This window comes from Psammomys obesus, unplaced genomic scaffold, assembly GCF_907164565.1.
Source record: "Psammomys obesus unplaced genomic scaffold, mPsaObe1.curated_primary_1811, whole genome shotgun sequence".
Lineage (NCBI taxonomy): Eukaryota > Metazoa > Chordata > Mammalia > Rodentia > Muridae > Psammomys > Psammomys obesus.
The window spans coordinates 961,665-982,718 of record NW_026596326.1 but is presented as its reverse complement, the minus strand read 5'-3'; the positions used below and the strand labels follow the sequence as shown (position 1 = coordinate 982,718).

Sequence of the window (21,054 nt, the reverse complement as noted above, 5' to 3'; positions counted from 1 at the left end):
GAAGTGGGGGCACTGGCAGCCCCAGTGTGCTCACCCAACTTAAGTGGACAGTGAGAGGCAGAGCCCTCCAGCCTTGAACCCAGGGAATCAGTGGGTGCCGGCTCAGGTTACCCCCAACTGTTTCTTGCCATTGCAGGCAGACATGCCCCGGACACTGAGTGCCTCCGTCATGGTCACCCCGGGCAGCCTCAGCCCGCCTCCCACAGAATCCACAGAAGGCGAGCAGGCCGGGCAGCCCCTCCTGGACGGCGCTCCAGCCTCTGCCTCTTTGGACACCCTGATTCAACACCTCGTGCCCACAGCCGATTACTACCCCGAGGTAGGTGAGCCTCGGGGAGGGGCAGGAGAGAGCACAGTGGCGCGGCTGGGAATGGCCTCGTGCCTGGGGAGTGGAGGCAGGCTGGAGACACACCCTCTGTGCCCTGACGAGTTCCCGTGGTATCCCCACCAGAAAGCCTACATCTTCACCTTCCTGCTGAGCTCTCGTCTCTTCATCGAGCCCCGGGAGCTCCTGGCGCGGGTGTGCCACCTCTGCATAGAGCAGCAACAGCTGGACAAGCCGGAGCTGGACAAGGTGAGGGGCTGGGCAGGCGGGGGTGGGGTGGCCTCTGAGTGCATCTCCCGGGCATGACCTCTCAAGCATGTGGAAAGACCTTTAAGGGGGAAAGGGTGAGATTTCATTGGCCTAGCTTCGGTCACACGCTCGTCTGCGTGCTGGTCATTTACACAGAATGAATTAGAATGCCAGGATCTGATTGGCCAGCACTCAGAGTGGCATCCCTGAGCCGAATCAGCTGGGCGAAAAGAGAGGGAGCCCTATGGAAAAAGTAAGATACCCAGACCCTAGGAAAGGGAGAGGCCAGGGACGCTGTAGGTGGCAGAAAGGAGGTGGACCCCGCCTCAAAATGTGTCTGCCTCATTTCCGTCCCCTGTGTAAGCCGAGCCAACTCCCCTCCCATGCTTTAGTCTGTTGTCCTCTCCGAGCTGCGGGGCTCCAGGGCTCGGAGAGCCTGAGGCTTACCACAACCACTGCAAGAGCTCATGGGTATAACCCAGACGGGCAGAGCATGCTCAGAGAGAGGCTCACGGTGTGTGTAGGGGAACTCACTGCACCCCACCGACTGGTCCCTGCTTCTGCTTTGCCTTGCAGGCCCGAGTCCGGAAGTTTGGTGCCAAATTGCTCCAGCTGTTGGCCGAGTGGACCGAAACCTTCCCACGGGACTTTGAAGAGGAGTCCGCCATTGGACACCTGACGGACGTGGTGGGCCGCATCTCGCCGTGTGACGAGGTGGGGCCGACAAGGGTGAAAGTCACTTCTCCTTCCTGAAATCTCCCATCCAGGACCCGAGCCTGCTTCCAGCCTCCTCTGGGCCCTTCTCTCCCTGCACCGCATCGTACAACCCATTGGGCCCTCTGGAGCCCATGGAAGAACGAGGCCCTACAAAGCTGAGAGGGAATCCAAGGCCCTGTGTTCGGCCCAGTGGCTCCACCTCTCCCTTCTGTCCTGGCAATGGTATTGGGTGGTGAATATGACCCGCCCGTGGGCTCAGATGGACGGTGGCTGGGCAGTGGCGCTGTGACCCACTAAGCCACCTGAAAAGGCCTGTATCTAGGGACCCGCAGAGGCCCCCCTCCCAGGAACCAGCTCCCCATGCAGAGGCAGGCTGGCAGGAAGTGTCATGGCCAAGGACAGACTATCCAGAAGAGCAACTAAGAGAGCAGGGCTTGAAACTGCCTGCCACTGCCCTGCAGCTGCCAGGCTACCTCCTTGGCTCACGAGTAGAGTTATCTGGTCTAGGGGTGGCATTTGCCACAGGCTAATCCACTCAGGGTTCTATCCTGGGCTAATGGCCAAAACTCTTGGGGTATGTGGATGTCCCAATAAACCCAGCTAGGCTAACGGCCTATCTCTTTAGAAGTAGTGCCTCTGGGGCTGGCTCGGTGGTGAAGGACACAAGGACCAGAGTTCGGTTCCCAGCCTCCACACCAGGCGGCTCGCAGCTTAGCTGTAACTCAAGCTCCAGGGAACTGATGCCCTGCTCTGGCCTTTGAGGACCCCTGCACTGACACTGTGCACACCCATATGCAAACAAACACATATGCATCTAATTTGTAATTTGTTTTTCTTATTTTTAATTTAAAAAAAAACTTTTTTTTTTTTTTAAAGAAAGGAATGGGGTCTTCAAAGGAGAGAGGTTAGATTTCCCCTTGTGGGTAAAAGGTGACCCTGAAGAGACTCTGGTCCCTACCCCCCCCCACCCGCCCCAGCTCAGGGCACGGTCCAAAGCAGGCTGTCAATCCGAACTCCGTGCTGAGGGAGCTTGTGCTAGCCCCACTCACGCAGTGTATGCTGCTTGCCCAGAGCTGGGCTGGGCTCTCCTGACAGAGGTGGCATTCCCTGCCCCATGCAGCAGCATCCTAGCTGGGGTCCTATAAAAGACACATTGAGGAAGGTAGCACTGCCAGGGTTGAGGCAGGAGAGTGAGGCTGGTCAGGAAGGCCTTTCTGAGCCTGGCTGGAGGAGCAAGATGGTTCCTGCTGGAACCATCTGCCCTGTGTCCCAGACACTGGTACACTTTAGCCAGAGCTAAAGCATTTCCTCGCCTCCCACCTGAAACCCTTCAGCCTTCTCTCCGGGAGCCAACAGACTGGGATTGAGTCTGAGATGTGGGTCTTCAGGCCTGAGTGTCCTCTCCCCTCACCCCCGCCCTAGACCTACGGAAACAGGATGCACCAGCTCCTGCAGACTCTGCAGCAGAAACTGGCCTCCCTTGGCCAGGGGCCGGAAGGCTTGGTAGGAGCTGACAAGCCCATCTCGTACAGAACCAAGCCGCCAGCGTCCATCCACAGGGAGCTCCTGGGTGTCTGCAGCGACCCCTACACGCTGGCCCAGCAACTGACCCACGTGGAGCTGGTGAGTGGGACCCAGGGAAAGGAGCAAATGCTCCCTTAGAAATAGCAAATGCTGACCCCCACCCGTCTTTCCTGAGCTCAGCATGACCCAGTGGCCTCTGCCGAAGACCCTGGAGCGATCCCTCGGTGTTCCTGGGGCCTGGGGCAGGTCTGGAAGTGCCAGAATAAGGGTCTAGGTTGAGGACACAGGACCTTGGTCCAAACTCTCATTCAGATAGCATTCACAGTGTGCTCTTCTCAGGCCCGAGGAAGTTGACGTTTGGACCCTCCATGCATTAAGGTGGGGTGGGGTGGAGGGAGGCTGCCCTTTCAGCTTTCCAGAGCAGCAGCTAAGCCCTCTGTCATGCTGGCAAGAGGGAATGATCTGACCTCACCCCAAACACTCAGGGTTCTATGTAGGTGTAGAGGCCAAAGGGCCCGGGAGAGGGCCTGAAGGGAAGTGGGCGCCTTCCTGCCACACTTGCACTCCTGATTGTGTCCTTGCTGCCTCCCCACACCGTCCCTCTTTTCTGACTCTTCTCCCCTCCACATGCAGGAGCGACTGAGACACATTGGACCTGAGGAGTTTGTACAGGCTTTTGTGAACAAGGACCCTCTGGCAGGCACAAAGGTAAATGGTTCTTGGAAGGACCGAGGCTACAGTGGCCTCACTGTAGCCCACTGCTGACCACGAGGGGGCAGTTCTCACGGGCATCATCTGGGGAAGACTTGATGCTGCCCAGAGCAAGAATGGAGGGCCGGTGGCCACTCCACCCAGGCCTTTCCATCTCAGATGGGAATAGCACCGAGTCCTAGAGAAGCCCAGGGGACTGACTGGACGTAGCCTACCCGATCACTCACCCAGCGAGGGCGTAGGGACGGTCGGGAACTCCGCTGTCACCTGAGTCAGTCTTCAACACTGGGTAGAGAGAGGGTACAGGGTGCACCTTGCTTGATCTGGGCCTTGCGGGTCCTCCTTGAGCGTTTCGTCGGGCGCCGGTTCCCTCTAGCGGCCACCTCGGGAAGTGCCGGCCGGTGCTAGGTGCTTGAAAAGATTGGGGGGGAGTGCGCCGCCACACTAGGATGTAAAGCTAGTTCTTACCTCCTAGGCGGCCCAGCCACAGACTAGGGTGTCTAAACAACCGGCTAGATCCAGTCAGAACAGGACTCTATTTAGGGCCTAACGAAAGGAGTGAAAATTAAACGATGTAGTGGTAATTGACTTTTTTTCGCTCTGAGACAAGCAAGGGTCAGAAGAAGGCTCTAAATGCTGTTGGTAGAGATCACAGGACTTTACAAGGCAGATGAGCAATGGCATCTGCTATGCTGGGAGTCGGAGCTCAAGCTTTCCTCCCCTGCAGGAACTGCCAGGTTCCCTCCCAGTGCCAATCCCCAGGGGAAGGGAGGCTGGGATCAAACTTCACAGGTATGTAGCTGGGAATTTGAAATATATATGTGTCCACATTCTTGTTAGATACTGCGGGTGCTGATTCGTAAACACTCATTGTAACATGGGAGCTAAAAATACATCCCTGAGATTTCCATACACTGTGACACCCACTGGACTGTCACGCACCTTGAACACGTGATTTTGTAGCACCATACATCATTAAAAACAAAAAAAACAGGGAGGCATGAGGGAAGCAGATCTCCCCCACTGCTGGGAAGAAGATCTGTGGAAACCTAGGTGGTTTCCTGAGGTGGACAAGGGTTTGGTAAATTCCCAGTTTCCTATTGAAAGCTTGAACTTCATCCGCCATTGGCCACAAATGCTGTGAATTGTTTTTCTTGGAGGTGACAAGATTTTTATTCAAGGCAAAATCAGCCAAATGCCGAAGTCTAGATAATGAGAGGCTCTCTGTCGTTCTTCAGGTCAAAATAATATTCAACAAAAAACAGTGGTTGGTTCAAGCGCTTGCCCTTAAGACAACAGTATTTTGTTTTTGTTTTTGGCATATCAATTTTGTAACTGACAGTACTAAACAGGACTTTCTTCTTTCCTTCCTTCCTTCCTTCCTTCCTTCCTTCCTTCCTTCCTTCCTTCCTTCCTTCCTGTATTAGAGATTTAGCCTAGAGCCTTTTGCATGCTAGGCCAGGGTTCTACCACTGAGCCACCACGCAGTGCTGGGAGCCTCTAGCAAGTACTCTAACCACTGAGCCATCCCTCCGTGCCCTGAGACAGTTTTTTTATTTATTTATTTATATCACGAAATAGAAACCCCACTGGTATAAGAGGGACACGAGGAGCAGGCCGGACTTCTGCTGTCACTTTAAGTCTCTGAAATGCTAGGATTTTCACTCAGTGCGGGACGCCCCTGCCCCATTTTGCTTACAGCACCAGCTTGCACCCGGCTACTATGTCAAACGATATTGAGAAATGACACCCTTCTTTTCCTAGTTTTAAAAGGAACTTTTTTTTTTTTTTTTTTTTTTTAGCAGTGTGCTTGTGGTTAAGATTATTTCTTCGGGCATCATAAAGGGGCCTCGCTCTTCTTAGTTTGTCAAGAGGTCTCACGAGCGTGGCTGTTGGGTTCTGTTGGATTCTTCTCTGGTTCTATCACTCTGCCTGGACTAACGGCATTAGAGAGAGTCTCAGATGCACCGGTGTGCATCCAAGTCACATTAGGAAAAAGAACCCAACACTTCCTCTTGGAGGATGTGGACCAAGAGCAAGCCCAAATGTGAATTCTCCACCCCTCTGCACGAGTCTTCTGTCTCTGTGTAGCAGATGAGTCTGAATCTGTGCCTACCAGAATGCTGTCTTGTGAGTCTGTCCCTAACAAAGGACTTTGCTCTCCTTTATGAAACAGAAAGTGTCACATGAGGAAGGAAGGAATGATGGACACTACAGAAATACTTAACTGAGTTTTTACAAGGCATGAAACGACCAATTCCAACTGACCCGAATAACAATTCTGCAACAGACTCTCATCTCCGCGCGATTGTCAGCATTTGTGGCAAATACTTATTGTCCAGGTTCTCTTTTGTCCTGCTTGCTGTTATCAACAAATGGTTATCACAGCACACATGCGAACACACGGACCCTTTGCTGCGGGCCAGGGCCATGGAAGGATGCATAATTTAAGGTTAAAGCTGTGCATCAGCTTAGGCTGTAAACACTGATGACCTGGGAAGTCTAAGACAAGGATGGTTATTTCTCTTAGGGGCAGGTTAAATAGACAGGCTGAGTACACAGCAGAGTATGAGTCTCAAGGGGGCTCAAGGTGTGTTATTACCTTGGCCATAAGGTCCAGCAAAAGTTCCCGTCTCTTAAATGTAAGAGGTATTTTCAAAATAGTGCATCACCACAGAATTCACATGCTGCTTCCCCTCTAAACTGTTAAGTGATTTTTTTTTTAATTAGTGTTTTAAATCAATGTTGAAGCCACCTTACATTTCCGAAATATACAGAACTGGGAGAAGAGAAACGTTTGTCTTTTCTGCAAATCCCTGGTTCCTGTGTGCTGTTTTGTTTAGAAATTCTGCCTCCGTTAACCATGAGTGAGATTGAGCTGGTTTGATTACTTGTACTCTTTTCTCTATTATGTGTAAAAGACTGGAATTTTCTGTTACTGGAGCATTGATCAACATTTGCCAGGGAAACACCTTAGTCTGACATTCTTAGTGGCATATCTTTCACTGACCCATTCAAGATTTTCTTGTTGCCTTGTTTCTTTGTTTAGTCTTACTGTTATTTAGTAACTACAGGACTATTGAGGTTTTCTATTTCTTCTTTCTCCCACGCCCCCAAAGTGGTACCAAGGATGGAACCTAGGACCTTCTGTTTCCTAGGCAGGCATTCTACCATTGAGCTACACTCCCAACCCTCCTTTTTGCTCTTTTTTTTTTTTTTTTTTTTTTTTTTTAATTTTGTGAAATACTCACTGACAGGCCTTGATCTTAAGATCCCCCTGACTCAGCCTCCTGGGTAGCTGGGTCCTGCTTTTTCCTTTTCTCTTAAATTGTTTTGTAGCTTCTTATATTGTTTCAAGAATTTAACTTTTTCCCTTAAATTTTCACATTTACAGATATAAAGTTACTCACTGATAACTGTTCTCTTAAATTTCTTCACATCCATGTTGGTGTCTCTTTACTACTATTTGTGATTTATTTCTCTGAGTCTTCATCAATATAACAATCACATCACTGGGATTCTAAGTGAATGTGACCAAGCTTGGCTTTTGCTGTGGTTCTGGGCATCAGACTTGTGTCTTCATGCTTGTCTGGTAAGCACTTTACTGACCGAAACCACCTGAGTCATGTCCCCAAGACATGTTGCTTACACAAACATGTTTAGACTCATGACATTTTTCTAATGAATTGAGTCTGCTTTGTTTTGGTTTGGTTTGTTTCGTTTTTCCAAGACAGGGTTTTTCAGTGTAGCCTTGACTGTTCTGGAACTCACTCTGTAGATCAAGCTGGCCTTGAACTCAGAGATCCGACTGCCTCTGCCTCCTGAGTACTGGGATTAAAGGTGTGTGTCACCACCACCCAGCTGAATTGAACCTCTTATAATTGTGTGGTTGCCCTTTAATTGCTTCTACAGTGCTTTCATCTCAGAATATATATATATATATATATATATATATATATATATATATATATATAATTTTTTTAAACTTAAAAACTGTCCAAACATTACAGGTCCTTCTTTACTTTCAATGGGTTTCTCTCCTGTTAAGCCCATATAAAGTTGAAAATCTTAGTTGAACCACCAAAGTTGGGATCCTTCAAATAGCTGTGTGATATTTATCAAATGTGCAATTTCCTATTTCTTTTTACTTATATCTTTGACTTTTTCCTTATATCCTTGACTTAGAAAATTTCAAGAAATGGGATTTGATTGGTTTGTCCTCATTGACTCCTTTGAATTCCCTATTTTTTCTCCTTTCTTTATATTTTTCCCATCAACCTTCTATTAATTGAAAATTATCCTAGTATTTTAACATACACATTTCTCTGTTTTAAGTTTAATCATTTAAACAATGGCACATGTATTTACAATGCATAGAATGTTCAGCTGAACATAGATTGAATTTTTTTTTCTCTAAACATTTTATGATTCAGGAAAGGTTCAAATGGAAATCTGAAGTTACATGCACACACACACACACACACACACACACACACACACACACAGAGTTGATTCTGTTATTTCCAGTAACTGTTATCGAACGCCAGCACAAACATCAAGTTAGCAAATTCTAAGCCATGCAGCGTCAGGTTCCTGCAAGCTTCTCTTCTCAATATTTTCTGCAAGCAATCGACACATAGCTATGATCATGTGCTTATGTGTAAAGGCACATATCTAACGTGCATCTCTGATTAACACTGAACTCAGGACAGGTGGCCAGACCAACTCCTGCCTGGGTCTGAGATGGAGATCAAGAGCAGAATGTTTGCCTGATGTGTACAAGGCTCTGGGTTTCATCCACAGAAAGGAAACCACTTATCCGTATGGGTACCTAATCTATCTATCTATTTGTCTACCTCCCCATCTGTTTGTGTATCTGTCTTTCCATCTGTCTGTCTATCCACCCATTCGTCTATCTCTGTCTGTATAAGTCATAGATAAACGAGAGCTATCTAGCACATATTTTCTCTGTAGGACACACCATAGCCTTTGAGTGCTTGGGAATAAAATATATCATTTCGGTATTATTTTTGGAATCCTTTCAAAACACTGAAACTATTCTCCAAAGAAAACACAAAAAGAAAAGAAAAAAGACACTAATCAGGCAGGGGAAAGGATCCTTGCTCACAGCGTGAGCAGGAACAAGGCACAATAGCTTCGTTTAGTTTAATCTTAGCTGGAAACGCTTATGTAAGTGGCTCAAATAGTTTGCCTTTCTGTGCCTGCACACCATTGAATGGGAAAGCAATGTAAGCTATTGGAATAGCAAAAATATGAATAAATAAATAAATAGAAATAAGCAGTAGGCAAGTTTGCAGATGCAGAATCTATGGATAATCAATATGGATTCTATGTGTGCATGCCCATAATTTTGAACTACGGCCTCATTAATTCATGCATCTGTGCATTCTTGGTACCTGGTACTGTGGACCCCCACGTTGTGAGTGTGCAGACTGCTGCAGAGCTCTATACCAAGCCCCTCTCTTTGCCATCTTCCCCCACTGTGATGCCGGGGATAAGCCCAGGGCCTCCCACCCAAGGCGGAAGACCGAGAGGTTAAACATCAGACCGCTGTGTTTTGGTTGACTTTGGTTGAGACTCTTGCATTGTCCGGGTTCTCTATAATGACCACGACCTGATTCTGTGCTCTAAAAAGTTGTCGACAAGGAGACTCAGCCGCCTGTCTTTCCTAGCCCCGCTTCGGCGACAAGACCAACAACGTAGAGGCCTATGTGAAGTGGTTCAACAGACTGTGCTACCTCGTAGCGACCGAAATCTGCATGGTGAGTGAAGCCAGCGTGGCCATGCCTGCCAGCCAGAGGTTCCCTGGGAGGAAGGGATGTACTGGATCCCAGCCCTCCCAAGCCCAGGGCTTGGCTGGACCACAGGCATGACCAGGCTCACGAACCCTTCCCTCCAGTGATTGTCCCTATAGATAGATCTCAGGGTGGACCCACCAGCCAAGTGGAAGTCAGACTGTGTGCTGACCACTGTGAGCCTCAGTCTGAGCCCGTCTGCCTCAGGCATCCGGGCTGCGTAGCTTGCGTGGGGCTTGGAAGGAAAATTGATCAGACCTTTAAGAATTGGGAAATCACACGTTAAAAGTCCAGGCCGATGACGAGATTGAAAAATAAATCTATTTCTAAATCCTTTATTTATTTAATTCCAAGTCACTATTACTTATTAAACTTCGTGGCTTCAGTGTAACCTAAAGCTATGCTGTTGTTTGTGTGGTGATACTTAGTAAATGATTCTTGGAGGGGAAAGGAGGGAATCTCTGTAGGTTTCCTGTGTCTACTAACCTTGCTCTGAACATGTTTACTCAATGTTCCGAAGGATAGGAATGGTTTCCTCCAAATCATCAATCACTGGTCACTTTTTATCTGACATTTTCTGAATATAAAAATGATGGACCATAATTAAAAAAAAAAAAAAAAAAACTGAATTCCAAAACAAGTCCAGGCCAGTGGCTGCTTCTGTCAGCAGGAAGTCTGGCACCCCGGTGTTAGGCACGCTGGCACTGAGGTGAGGGGCCTGGCCACACCCTGCTGTCATCTTCTGTTCCTTTACACCGAGGTCACCATCCTAAGTCACACACCTCCCTAATGCCGAGACCCTTTAGCACAGTTCCTCATGTTGTGGTGACCCTCAACCATGAATGTGTTTTCATTGCTACTTCGTAACCATAATTTTGTTACTGTTATGCATCGTAACATAAATATTTGATACGCAGGATATCTGGTGTGTGGCCCCTGTGCGTAAGGTGGAGCACAGCGGGACAGCCTGGCTAGTTGGCCTCACAGGGTGCAGGCGCTAAGACAGAGCCTGGGGCCAAGGGTCAGTGCTCATGTAGGGGTCAGCGGCTGAGAGGTGAGCAGGGGCAGTCAGGCATGTGCTGAGGGAGAAACTGGCCTGTGGTGCCCACAGCGGGCTGACATGACCAGCTTTTATCTAAACCTCACCTGGCTACCCCACTGTCACTTGAAGGACAGGGCAACGTTGCCATTCGAAGGACGGGACTAAGCCCCAGGTGGGCGGCTCTCTGCAGCAGGGAGACAACAGTGTTGATAAACAAGGATGCGCTTGAGTTGTGCCGGCCTGAGGCCGGTCCTGCACTCCATCACTGCCTCGGCGGCTAAGCCAAGCCAGTGTGGCGGCTGGACAGGGAGCAGCTGGGTACCCTGAGCCCGCCTGGGATGGCTCCAGGGAAAGGACGGTTTGGTTTGACCCGCCAGAAGGGTGAAGAGTCTCGAGTACTTGTCCCCAAGATGAGTTCTTACGGTGGTGTGGCTTTCTGACAAAAAGCCATAGAGGGGCAGAACACAGAGCAGAACCCAAGGTTGGCACGTGGTCCCCACTGAGTAGAGAATGAGTTCCGTGGCTGGAGGAAAGGAAATGATGCTATTTCCATCTTCCAAGGGGGGGGGGGGGGGGGGGGGGGGGGCCTGGGGGGGGGGCCCCCCGGGGGGGGGGGGGGGGGGGGGGGGGCGGGGAGCTAAGCCTTGAGGGGGCACCGTCCTGAAGATGCCTCACAGGCCCTCCAGCCCTCCAGAGCCTCACTGGACCTCATCTGCCCCCCCCCAACACCCCTCTGAGCTGTGCCTGGCTCTGTGGCAGAGGGTCCCCAGACCCTGGGCCTTGTGCTTCTTAGCTGGGAAATGGGATCTGGGAAGGGCAGGAGGGTCAGGCTGGCTGAACGGGGTTCGTGAGCAGGGAAGGGAGGGGACACACGCCTGCTGAAGCCCTGCCTGCCGTCCTGCCCTCCCCGCAGCCAGCCAAGAAGAAGCAGAGAGCGCAGGTGATTGAGTTCTTCATCGACGTGGCCCGAGAGTGCTTCAACATCGGCAACTTCAACTCCCTCATGGCCATTATCTGTGAGTGGGCTTACCCAGGCCTCGAGGGCCCCGTGTGAGGGCCACCAGCGGGGCTAAAGTGGGCACAGCTGGCGGGGAGGGGTACACGTCAGGGGCCCTCTCTGCAGGGGGTGGCTGTGGGCTAGGTGGCCAGCAGCAGGCATGTTCAGTGTCTAAGGGGTGCGTTTGAAGGGTCTGGCAGTGAGCACCCAGAGACAGAGAGAATGCAGAAACCAAAAACAGGTGCGGATGCCATGGTGGGCCTGTGTAGCTGAATCAGGGTTAGGGTCACATGCACCCAAGTCCCCCTCACTACAATGCCCACTCAGCTGCTCTTCAGCCACAGCCGGGGCACGCTGAGACCTCTTTTCCAATGGGAACAAAGAGTCCAGGCTAGAGGAGCACTCCAGCTCTGTATCCCTTCTTCCAGCCGGCATGAACATGAGCCCTGTCTCCAGGCTGAAGAAGACTTGGGCCAAAGTGAAAACAGCCAAGTTCTTCATTCTAGAGGTAAACGGGGCTGCTGGGCTAAAGGGTGTGGCCGGCTGGTCCCGGAATGTAGCTGCTCAGATGTCTCCCTGCTTCCTTCCAGCACCAGATGGACCCAACGGGGAATTTCTGCAACTATAGGACAGCCCTGCGTGGGGCAGCCCACCGCTCACTGACCGCTCACAGCAGCAGGGAGAAGGTAAGGGAGAGGCCCTCAAAGGTCAGACGTTTCAGCCTTCAAAGCTCCTCCAGACCCTATTTCAGGCGGGCTGTAGCACTGTATTCATCAGCTTTCTGCCACTGTAACCACATACTTGACACAACCAACTTATAAAGAGAAAAGGTTTGTGGGCTGAAAGTTTTGGAGGCTTTGGACCATGATTGGTTGACTCTGTTACTGTGGGCCTTTTATGGTAAAAAAATACATGATAAAATGAAATTACTCACTTCATGGTAGAGGAGCCAAAATGAGGAGGAAAAAACTCAGGATTCAAAGGCATGTCCCCCGTGACCAAAGCTCTCTTGCTAACTAAACCCCGCCCCCTGATGTTTCCACAGTCTCCCGTGGGCACTTCCCTTGTATTATGGGCTTTTGGGAAACACATGATCCAAACTGTAGCAATCAGGGAGCTGAGGGACCAAATCACCTGGCCCAGTCCCTGCCCCAGCCCAGGAGTCAGAGCCTTAGAAAGCCAGACCACTAGGGCGGGACCTTCTCTCCACTCAACATCTCCTACATGTGGGCTCCGTGCTTCCCAGCCCTCCACATCTCTTTCATGGGCTTCAGCATTCCCATCTGCCAGATGGGAAGACTGAGACCCAGAGAGGGTCCAGGTACTGTGAGGCAGTGGCAGAGCCAGGTACGAAGCCCCACCCTGCGCAGCTTCGAATGTCATGGCCTGGCTACATCCCATCCGCTGCTTCGCTGCTCCCAGGACACAGGCGGTGCTGTGCTTTAGCCGCAGGGGTCCTGGCCTATGGTTGAGGAGTTGGACTGTGGGGTGGGGCTGTGTAGAAGCTGGGCTGTCACCTCTGATTGGAGAAGTCACCTTCGACAATGGATCTCTGTGACTTTTCTCCCGTCCATGCTGAGGCTGGGTGACACGGGGCGGGGTGGGCAGGCCGGAACTTCCTGTCCTGTATGCTGAGCCCTCTTCTAGCTCTGGGCTGCTAGAGGGCTTTGCCTTTAAGTTGATCTGCGCCTTTTCCCCCTTCTAGATTGTCATCCCCTTCTTCAGCCTGCTCATCAAGGACATCTACTTCCTCAACGAGGGCTGCGCCAACCGCCTTCCCAACGGCCATGTCAACTTTGAGGTGGGTCCACAGGCCATCAGCAATGGCAAGTGAGCCAAGCTGCTAAAAGCTGCCAGTACAAGCAAGCGAGGCAGCTGGGGAGATGCCTCAGTCAGCAAGGTGCTTGTGATGCGGGCACGAGGACCCCGTGTGGAGAAAAGCTGGGTTTGTTGGCACGTATTTGTAGTCCCAGTCCTGGAAGAAGGGTGGCTCTCTGGGCTCCCTGGCCAGTCAGCCTAGCTTAGTGGTTAGTTCTAGGCAGTGAGAGACTCCTTTGTTTCTCAAGACAGGGTTTCTCTGTATGTGTAGCCCTGGCTGTCTTGGAACCTGCTGTGTAGACCAGGCTGGCCTCAAACTCCCACAGATCCACCTGCCTCTGCCTCTGCCTCTGCTGGGATTCCAGGCGTGCGCCACCACCGCCCAGCAGAGAGACTGTCTTGAAAAGCGTGGTGGGCAGTACTGGAGGGTGTCCTCTGGCCTCTGTTCGCCCACATGCACCTCTAGCTCACTCTCACACAGACAGACAGATGGACAGACAGACAGACAAAAGTGGGATCATCCGGGTCCCTCTAACATTAGCCACAGGGAGAAGCTGAGACTGGGACACCTGCGAACACTCCATGCTGGACATTGTTCTCAGCACAGGGAGCAGAGTCATTTTAGTCCCTGAAGAGCACCTGGCTGAAGAGAAAGCCAACCCTGGAGATCTATGACAACCGCTGGCAAGGTGCTTCAAGGACCACACAAATGTGTAGCACATAGGACCCAGAGAAGCTAAAAAAAAAAAAAGAGAGAGAGAGAGAAAGAAAGAAAAGAAAAAGAAAAAGAAAAAGAAAAAGAAAAAGAAAAAGAAAAAGAAAAAGGAGGTTCCCTGACCAGCAGGATGGAATTGTGAAGCAGAAACCACAGAGGGTGGAAGCAAAGAGTTTTCTGCTCCCTCAGCTCACCAGTCTTATAAATGTCCCCTCCTCCAGGAAGTCCTTTAGACTGACCTCTCAGGCAGAGAGCTCCCACCTGCCGGAGTTCCCACAGCAGGCAGGACATTGGTGCCTCCCTAAGAGATCTGGAGTTCCTGAACGCCTCAGAAGAGCCCCACCCACCCCCCCCCCCGCCACATACCTGTGGGGCAGGTGGGCTCTGCAAACGGGGTCCTGCAAACAGAGCACGGCACAAAGTAGAAGGACCTTCCAGTCAGTGGGAAGAAAGAGGTTCTTGTCTTGCAGGAGTCTTTAGCTCTAAAACCTATTACTTGCTCTATAGCACTGGTTCTCAACCTGTGGGTCCTGACCCCCTTGGAGGTCAAATGAGCCTTTCACAGGGGTCATATAAAACCATCAGAAAGCACAGATATTTACATTACTGTTCATAACAGCCACAAAATTAACAGCTATAAAGTAACAACAAAAAATAATTTTATGGCTGGGGCTCGCCGCAGCAAGAGGACATGTATTGAAGGGTCGCAGCATTAAGAATGTTGAGAGCCACTGCTCTATAGGAAGCTCATCCCCTGCCTCTGTAAAATGGGCCACAGCTGTGGCCACACAGAGGTCCTGGGGTCTGTCAAGAACTCTGCAAGTGTGCCCAGCTGATGAGGACCACTGCACAAGCCTGGGCTCTTTGGCCAGCTCCGCAGCTCTCAGGTGACCTACAGGCCTGGTTGCCCCAAAGTTGGCCGAGCCAGGGAACCCCATCCAGCCCAGCATGTGGTCCCAGGCTCTTGTCTGGAGGCTGCATGGATGAGATAGCAGGGACCCAGGGGCCTGGGATGGGCTTTTTCTGTTGGTGACCCTGACATATAACTGGCAGTGGAAACTCCATCATCTCCTCTTCTTGAACTGGTCCTTAGAGTCAGAGCCGGGGAAGACTTTCAGCCACTCATGTGACCACACGCTGAAGGGACAGGTGGGACAGGCTAGACCTGGCTACTAGGGCCGATTGAGGGATGACACAGGGAAGGCTGTCCAGCCCAGCTGTGCCTTTGGGCTGTGTCCTATTTCTTTTGCTGCTGCTGTGATAAAATAGGCTGACAACTACAAAGAAGAAAGGGTTTGTTTTGGTTTACAGTTCCAAAGGGGTGAGAGTCCACCATTGAAGGCAAGGCGGGAGGGAGGAGCAGGAAGCTGGCTGCCCGCATCACATCTGCACTCACTAAGTGGGGTCCAAACAGCAAGTGGGAGCAGGCCATCAACCACGAAAGGCCACCCCCCAGTGACCTGCACCCCTAGCAATACCCACCTCCCAAAGGTCCCATAACCTTCCTACAGCACCGCCAGCTGGGGAGGAAGTGTTCAAACATGTCAGCCCATGCTGACAGTCAAACACTGTCAAACCACAGCTGGCTGCTATGTGTTTAAAATCCTTCTGAAACTTAGCATACTTTTACTATTTAAAGACACATGTAGCCAGCCCTCTGTTTCCATGGGTTCTGCATTAGCAGATGGAAAATATTTTTTATGTACACCTGCACTGAAGCTGTACAGACTGTTTTGCTTGTCACTGTTCCCAGAACAATGCACACAGAAGCCATTTGCATAGCATTTACATTGTGCTAGGTGTCAGGAACAGCCCGGCGATGGTTAAAAGCACGCAAGAGGGGGTGTATCTGTTATGTGGAAATAATACACCATCTTATAAAACAGACCAGAGCCTCCATGGTTTGGGGTATCTTGGTTGCGTGAAGGGATTCTACCTAGAACCAATCAATGGCTTGTGCTTATTTGAAGATGATTCTATTTTAAAATATACCTAAAGGAATTTACTGAGGGCTGGTGAGATGACTCAGGCCCCCAGTTGGTTCCCAGCACCCACCTCAGGAGGCTCACCAATGCCTGTAACTCCATCTCCCGGGGTTCCAACGCCCTCTTCTGGCCTCTGTGCGTACCTGCACTAATGTACACATACCCACATATATACATGTAATTAAAAATAACATAAAAATTTTTAATTACTTCAATTTTTTATTTAAACAGACTTACTGAACTGTATCTATATCACTCTATAAGTCAGTGTCACTTTCCTAAAGGAAAAAAAAACACAAAAAATTCAAGTAAAGCTATGCACATTCTTGCTACATGCAGGAAAGGCTGTGAGCAGCCAGGTGTGGTGGCCTTTAATCCAAGCCTCTCTGGAGTCAGAGACAGGAGGATCTCTGTGGGTTCAAGGCTAGCCTGATGTACATAGGTAATTCTCAAAAAAGCTGTGGGCCAATGGCTGTCACCCCCTCCTTGATGGGGAGCCTGGGAACTCGAGGTGACAGGTGTCACAGACTGATGGGAGGGATGAAGGAGAACTGGCAAGGTGATGCTCACAGAAGTCCCAGCATCCCAGCATCCTTCCTAGGTTCTGCTGTCACATGTGGTCCTGTGTTCCTTCTCAGATCCACAAGACCTCTGCAGGGTGATGAGCCAAGGCTTTGCCAAGACAAGCCACTCACTTTGCTCCATTTTCTATCTCTGTAAACCCGGCAGAAGTTTCTGGAACTGGCCAAGCAGGTTGGAGAGTTCATCACCTGGAAACAAGTGGAATGTCCTTTTGAGCAAGATCCAAGCATCACACATTACCTGTACACTGCCCCCATCTTCAGCGAAGACGGTAAGGTGGCCCCACGGCCTCGACATCCAGGCTGCAGGACTGTCCAGGATTCTCTGAGTCACCATGCAGGGACACCACCTCTGGGCAGAGCTACCTCACACTCAGACTTGCTGGCCTGGGGTGGGATACAGAAGGTATATTCCCTCATCTCCCAAGGAGCACAAGACCAGGCTGCAGGCTGGGACCTCAAGGGCCCCTGAGTTCAGATTCCTCCCTGAACACAGTACCACTGCTGTGCATTCTAAACATGAGCAGCCTGTCCATCTGCCACACGCATCCTATCTGATAAGCATAAGTGGGCACGGTTGTCTTTTCTGTACAATATGGAAGGATTAGAGAAGGCCATAGCCCCACTTCAACACCAGATTCCCTGTTTTTCTCATTGCTAAGATGGGAGTGAGGCAAAGAGCTGGGGTTCCCATGAGGAGAGCCCGGCTGTGGTCTTTCTGTGGGTGGTGCGTGTGTGAGGGCACGTGTATGAAGGCAGCACGTGAGAGACACTGGCACAAGGCATTGATTTCTGGAAACTATGGAACCCAAGCCTCACACATCACTAGGCAAATGTCCTAACACTGAGCTGTGTCCTCAGGCCTCCTTTTTGCTTTTTATCTTGAGGCAGGGTCTCACCAAGTCACCCAGGATGGCTTTGATCTCATTCTGTAGCCCAGGCAGACCTGACCTTGTGACCCTCCTTCCTTAGGCCCCAGAGTCTCGGGGAGTGAGGGCCTGTGGCACCAGGTCTGGCTTGTTAAATGAGCTGATGAAGCTGCAACAGTTTCACTTTGCAGAGCTTTACTGGGACATCATGGTGTCATAACCCAGAAAGCATTTGTGTAGACAAAAGGTCTTGGTTTCGGGCTTGTTTATCTTGCTTTGTGTCTTACCTAGATATTTTTGTTTTGATTGTTGAGGTAGGGTCTCCCTGTGATATAGTCCAGACTAACTCCAAACTTAGACTTTGGGTCCCCAGTGTTGGGATCATAGTCAGGGACCAGTGTGCCCCAACTGACAAAGAGTTGCTTGTGAAATTAAGTACTATTAACATTACATGACCAAGAACTTGCACTCCTGGGCATTGATTTACTCAAGATATATGATATGCACACCTACTGAGAAACAAACAAACCAAACAATCAGTGTTCCCCTTGTTCCAGCCCCAAACTGAAAACAGCCCCAGTGTCTGTTAGTGGATGAGTGGTTAAATGAACTGTGATGCACTCCTACTTTGGAATCTTTCAGGTGCAAACAGGATACATGCCATTGATACATGCCACCCATGAATGAGTCTCCAGTCTTGAAAAGATTATATGTGTATATATATATATATGTATGTATATATGTATAGTGATTATTTCTATAATATTTTTCAAATTATTAAGAAATAAATGGAGAACAGATCAGTGATTGTCGGAAGTTAAGAAAAGGGGGAGGGGCTATCTGGGCCGCAGCTTGGTGGTAGGATGCTGCCCTGGGTTCAATCTCCAACATCACAGAAAGAAAAGAGAAGGGTGGGGGAGAAGAGGGGAGGGGAGGAGAGGAGAGGGTAAGGGAAAAAAGAAGCTGTGGGGCAATGAAGGAAGTGGATGTGACTCTAAACGCACACCTTTGCCCCTGGGTGCTCCGGTTGTCATGGAAACACCCTGTGTCTAAACTCTGTCGACGTCAGTGTTCTGATCACGGTACAAACTATGCCAGGGTCCTTCAATTTCGATGGAGTTACATCCCAGTAAACCCATGCTAAGTTGGAAACGCCGTAAGTCAAAACCACATCGATATTATTCCTAGCCAGTATGAATTATTCCTAGCCAGTATGGCTCATCACAGCTCAGTCTAGCCTGCGGCAAATGTGCTTAGAATGCTCACAGTAGCCAGGCATGGTAGTGCACACCCTGACAGATTCCTGTGAGTTCAAGGCCAGCCTGATCTACAGAGGGAGTCCAGGACTGCCAGGGAAACCCTGTCTCAAACAAAACAAAACAAAAAGAATGCTCACAGTTCAGAGGAGCCCAATAATCTAACACAAAGGCAACTGTTTCCATTTTATGCTTTTGTTTGGTTTTGTTTTTTGAGACAGGATCTCACTGTGTATCCCTGGCTGCCATGAAACTTTCTACATAGACCAAGCTGACCTTAAACTCACAGAGATCTGACTGCCCCGTGCTGGGATTAAAGGTGTGCCACCATTCCCAGTCTAACATAAAACAGATTATATCATTATATGTAGACTATACCAGGTCATACACTGCATGGAGTCACATGACTGCTGGGGCTGTAGCTGCAGCCCACAGAGAGGAGCACACTTCTTGTTGCTAGCCAAGGAGAAGAAAAATCCACATTCAAATTTCAGATTGAGTTTTCTACTAAATGTGCCACCTTACAGCACCGTGAGCAGAAAAAAAAAATAATTGCACATTAAGCCATCATAAGTGAAGAATGTGCTCTGCACTATGGTTTTGCATATGGGCACTGCTGGGAGAAACTGGGTAGCGGGGCCAGGCAGTCTCTGCATGGTACTTCTTAGGATGGCCAGCGAACAGCGACCTCCAAGTGGACATTTAATCCACAGACAAAAAGCAGGTCGGAGCTCTGGGTGAACAAGAGTTCCAGGCACCTTTCACTTCCATTTTACTTCTGTTTTGGTTTAGGTCTGTATTTGGCTTCCTATGAAAGTGAGAGCCCAGAGAACCAGACAGAAAAGGAGAGGTGGAAATCCCTAAGGTGGGTTTGCTTGTATTCTAGGAAGTGGCCTGCAAGATGGGAGGAAGGAGACAACTTGGGCTGCCTGGGGCCAGGATGGAGGTTGAGGAGTTTACAGGGTCTTTGTTCATCAGGCTCCTCCCTGTAGGAGGGAAGAGGAATAGGCCAGGATCAGAGAGATCAGAGCAGAACTAGAGGCCTATGGCTATTGGAAGGAGACTGAGCCAATGATCCCTCATGCCTGGTTGCTCCTTCGTAGGACGGTCAGGATGTACATCCCAGAGCCAGGAACTCCTGGCCCGTAGTTTTGTGCCAGAAAATAAACACATGCACAGGCACCCCCACACACACTCTATCTCTCTCCTGCTTGTTCAGCATCTTAGCCAGATGGAAGTCAGAAACAAGAACTGGGCTCAGAGGACTGAGCCAAAAGGATTTGCCATACCCTCTCTGGCCACCTCTCCCAAGCTGAGAAGGTGGCCGGTGGTGGGAGCAGTCTGCTCACAGGAAGGGGCTCACCTTACTCTCCCGTGTGTCTAAACCTACAGATCTTCTATTCTGGGGAAGACATGAGAAGCCCTGAGACAGAGGAGGAGGAAGCAATGGAGCTGACAATAGGCCATCCCAACCCTGTCACAGTCGGCCTAACAGGTGGAGGTTGATGCAAAGCCTCATTACTTTGCAAACCAGATGCTGTGGCCTGGTACCTGCCAAAATGGCCACATGGCCACAGGAAACCTTTTGTGGGACCTCAGCCCTGGCTGACCTGGCAGGGCCTCCAAGAGCATGGGTGACATGCCTTGGGCAAACTTTGCCTTCATGACCGAGTGGGTCACACCGTCTATCTGTCCATTCTGGACGGGGACACAGCACTGCCCTGACGGCTGGGTGACTGCAATCACGTGGTCTTCCTGAGTGACACGTGCTATGGAGATTAACGCCACCATCTGTCACCGGGTGGCTTGGGGGCCTCCGTAACTGCAGCGGGCGTCATGGTGCAAGCTGAGATGTGCCTGAACCAGCTGAGCGCCCACTCTGGCCCCTGCTGATGGGCCCCCCTGTCCTGTCCCTCCCTGTGGACTTGTTCCTGCAGTCACGCATCTCCTTCTGCATCCTGCTGGTATCAGGATAGCCTTGTGGCGACAGCAGTGAAACAAGCCAGTGAGACAAACCGAGGAGTCATGGAGTCGGCGATGTACACATTACAACCTGCTGCCTAGCTCCCCTGTAAACTTTAGAGTCGGAGTAAACACATTTGTACTCCCATCCTGCACACGAGTGTCCATCGCGTGTCTCTGATCCCTAGGCCCAAGCTGAGCCTCAACAGAGTACGGTGAGGGGTTCTAAGATCAGCCGTAGGAATGTATCAATACACTTTCAGAATAGGATGTGGGGCTGGGAGATGGCTCTCCCAGTGGAGCGTGAACGTGAGGACTTGAGTTTGAATCCCCAGGACCTGTGTGAAAGCCAGAGGTTGGTGATGCGCATCTGTAACTCTGGTGCTAAGTAGACACAGACGAGCAGATCCCTGGAACCCGCTGGCCAGCCATTGTACCAGTTGCTGAGCAGAAAGTTCAGTAAGAGAGCCTGTCCCTGTCCCCGCTT

The 21,054-nt window shown here is 50.4% G+C and overlaps 1 protein-coding gene across 1 annotated transcript; it reads left to right on the top strand.

Annotated features, from left to right (window-relative positions):
- Positions 1-142: 142 nt before the first annotated feature.
- Rasgef1c (RasGEF domain family member 1C) lies at positions 143-20,716 on the top strand. The gene is made up of 13 exons (XM_055597155.1): positions 143-319; positions 452-574; positions 1,151-1,288; positions 2,714-2,914; positions 3,449-3,523; positions 9,220-9,309; positions 11,298-11,400; positions 11,810-11,889; positions 11,972-12,067; positions 13,087-13,182; positions 16,629-16,752; positions 19,398-19,470; positions 19,998-20,716. Exons 1-13 carry the CDS (start codon positions 143-145, stop codon positions 20,020-20,022), a joined length of 1,401 nt encoding a protein of 466 aa, XP_055453130.1. The 3' UTR covers positions 20,023-20,716.
- The last annotated feature ends 338 nt before the right edge of the window (positions 20,717-21,054 follow it).

Coding starts and splice junctions, on each gene's coding strand:
- Rasgef1c (XM_055597155.1), top strand. CDS start 143: ATGCCCCGGACACTGAGTGCCTCCGTCATGGTCACCCCGGGCAGCCTC. Junction 1,289..2,713: donor GCATCTCGCCGTGTGACGAG/GTGGGGCCGACA, acceptor CCCCCGCCCTAG/ACCTACGGAAACAGGATGCA. Junction 3,524..9,219: donor ACCCTCTGGCAGGCACAAAG/GTAAATGGTTCT, acceptor TGTCTTTCCTAG/CCCCGCTTCGGCGACAAGAC.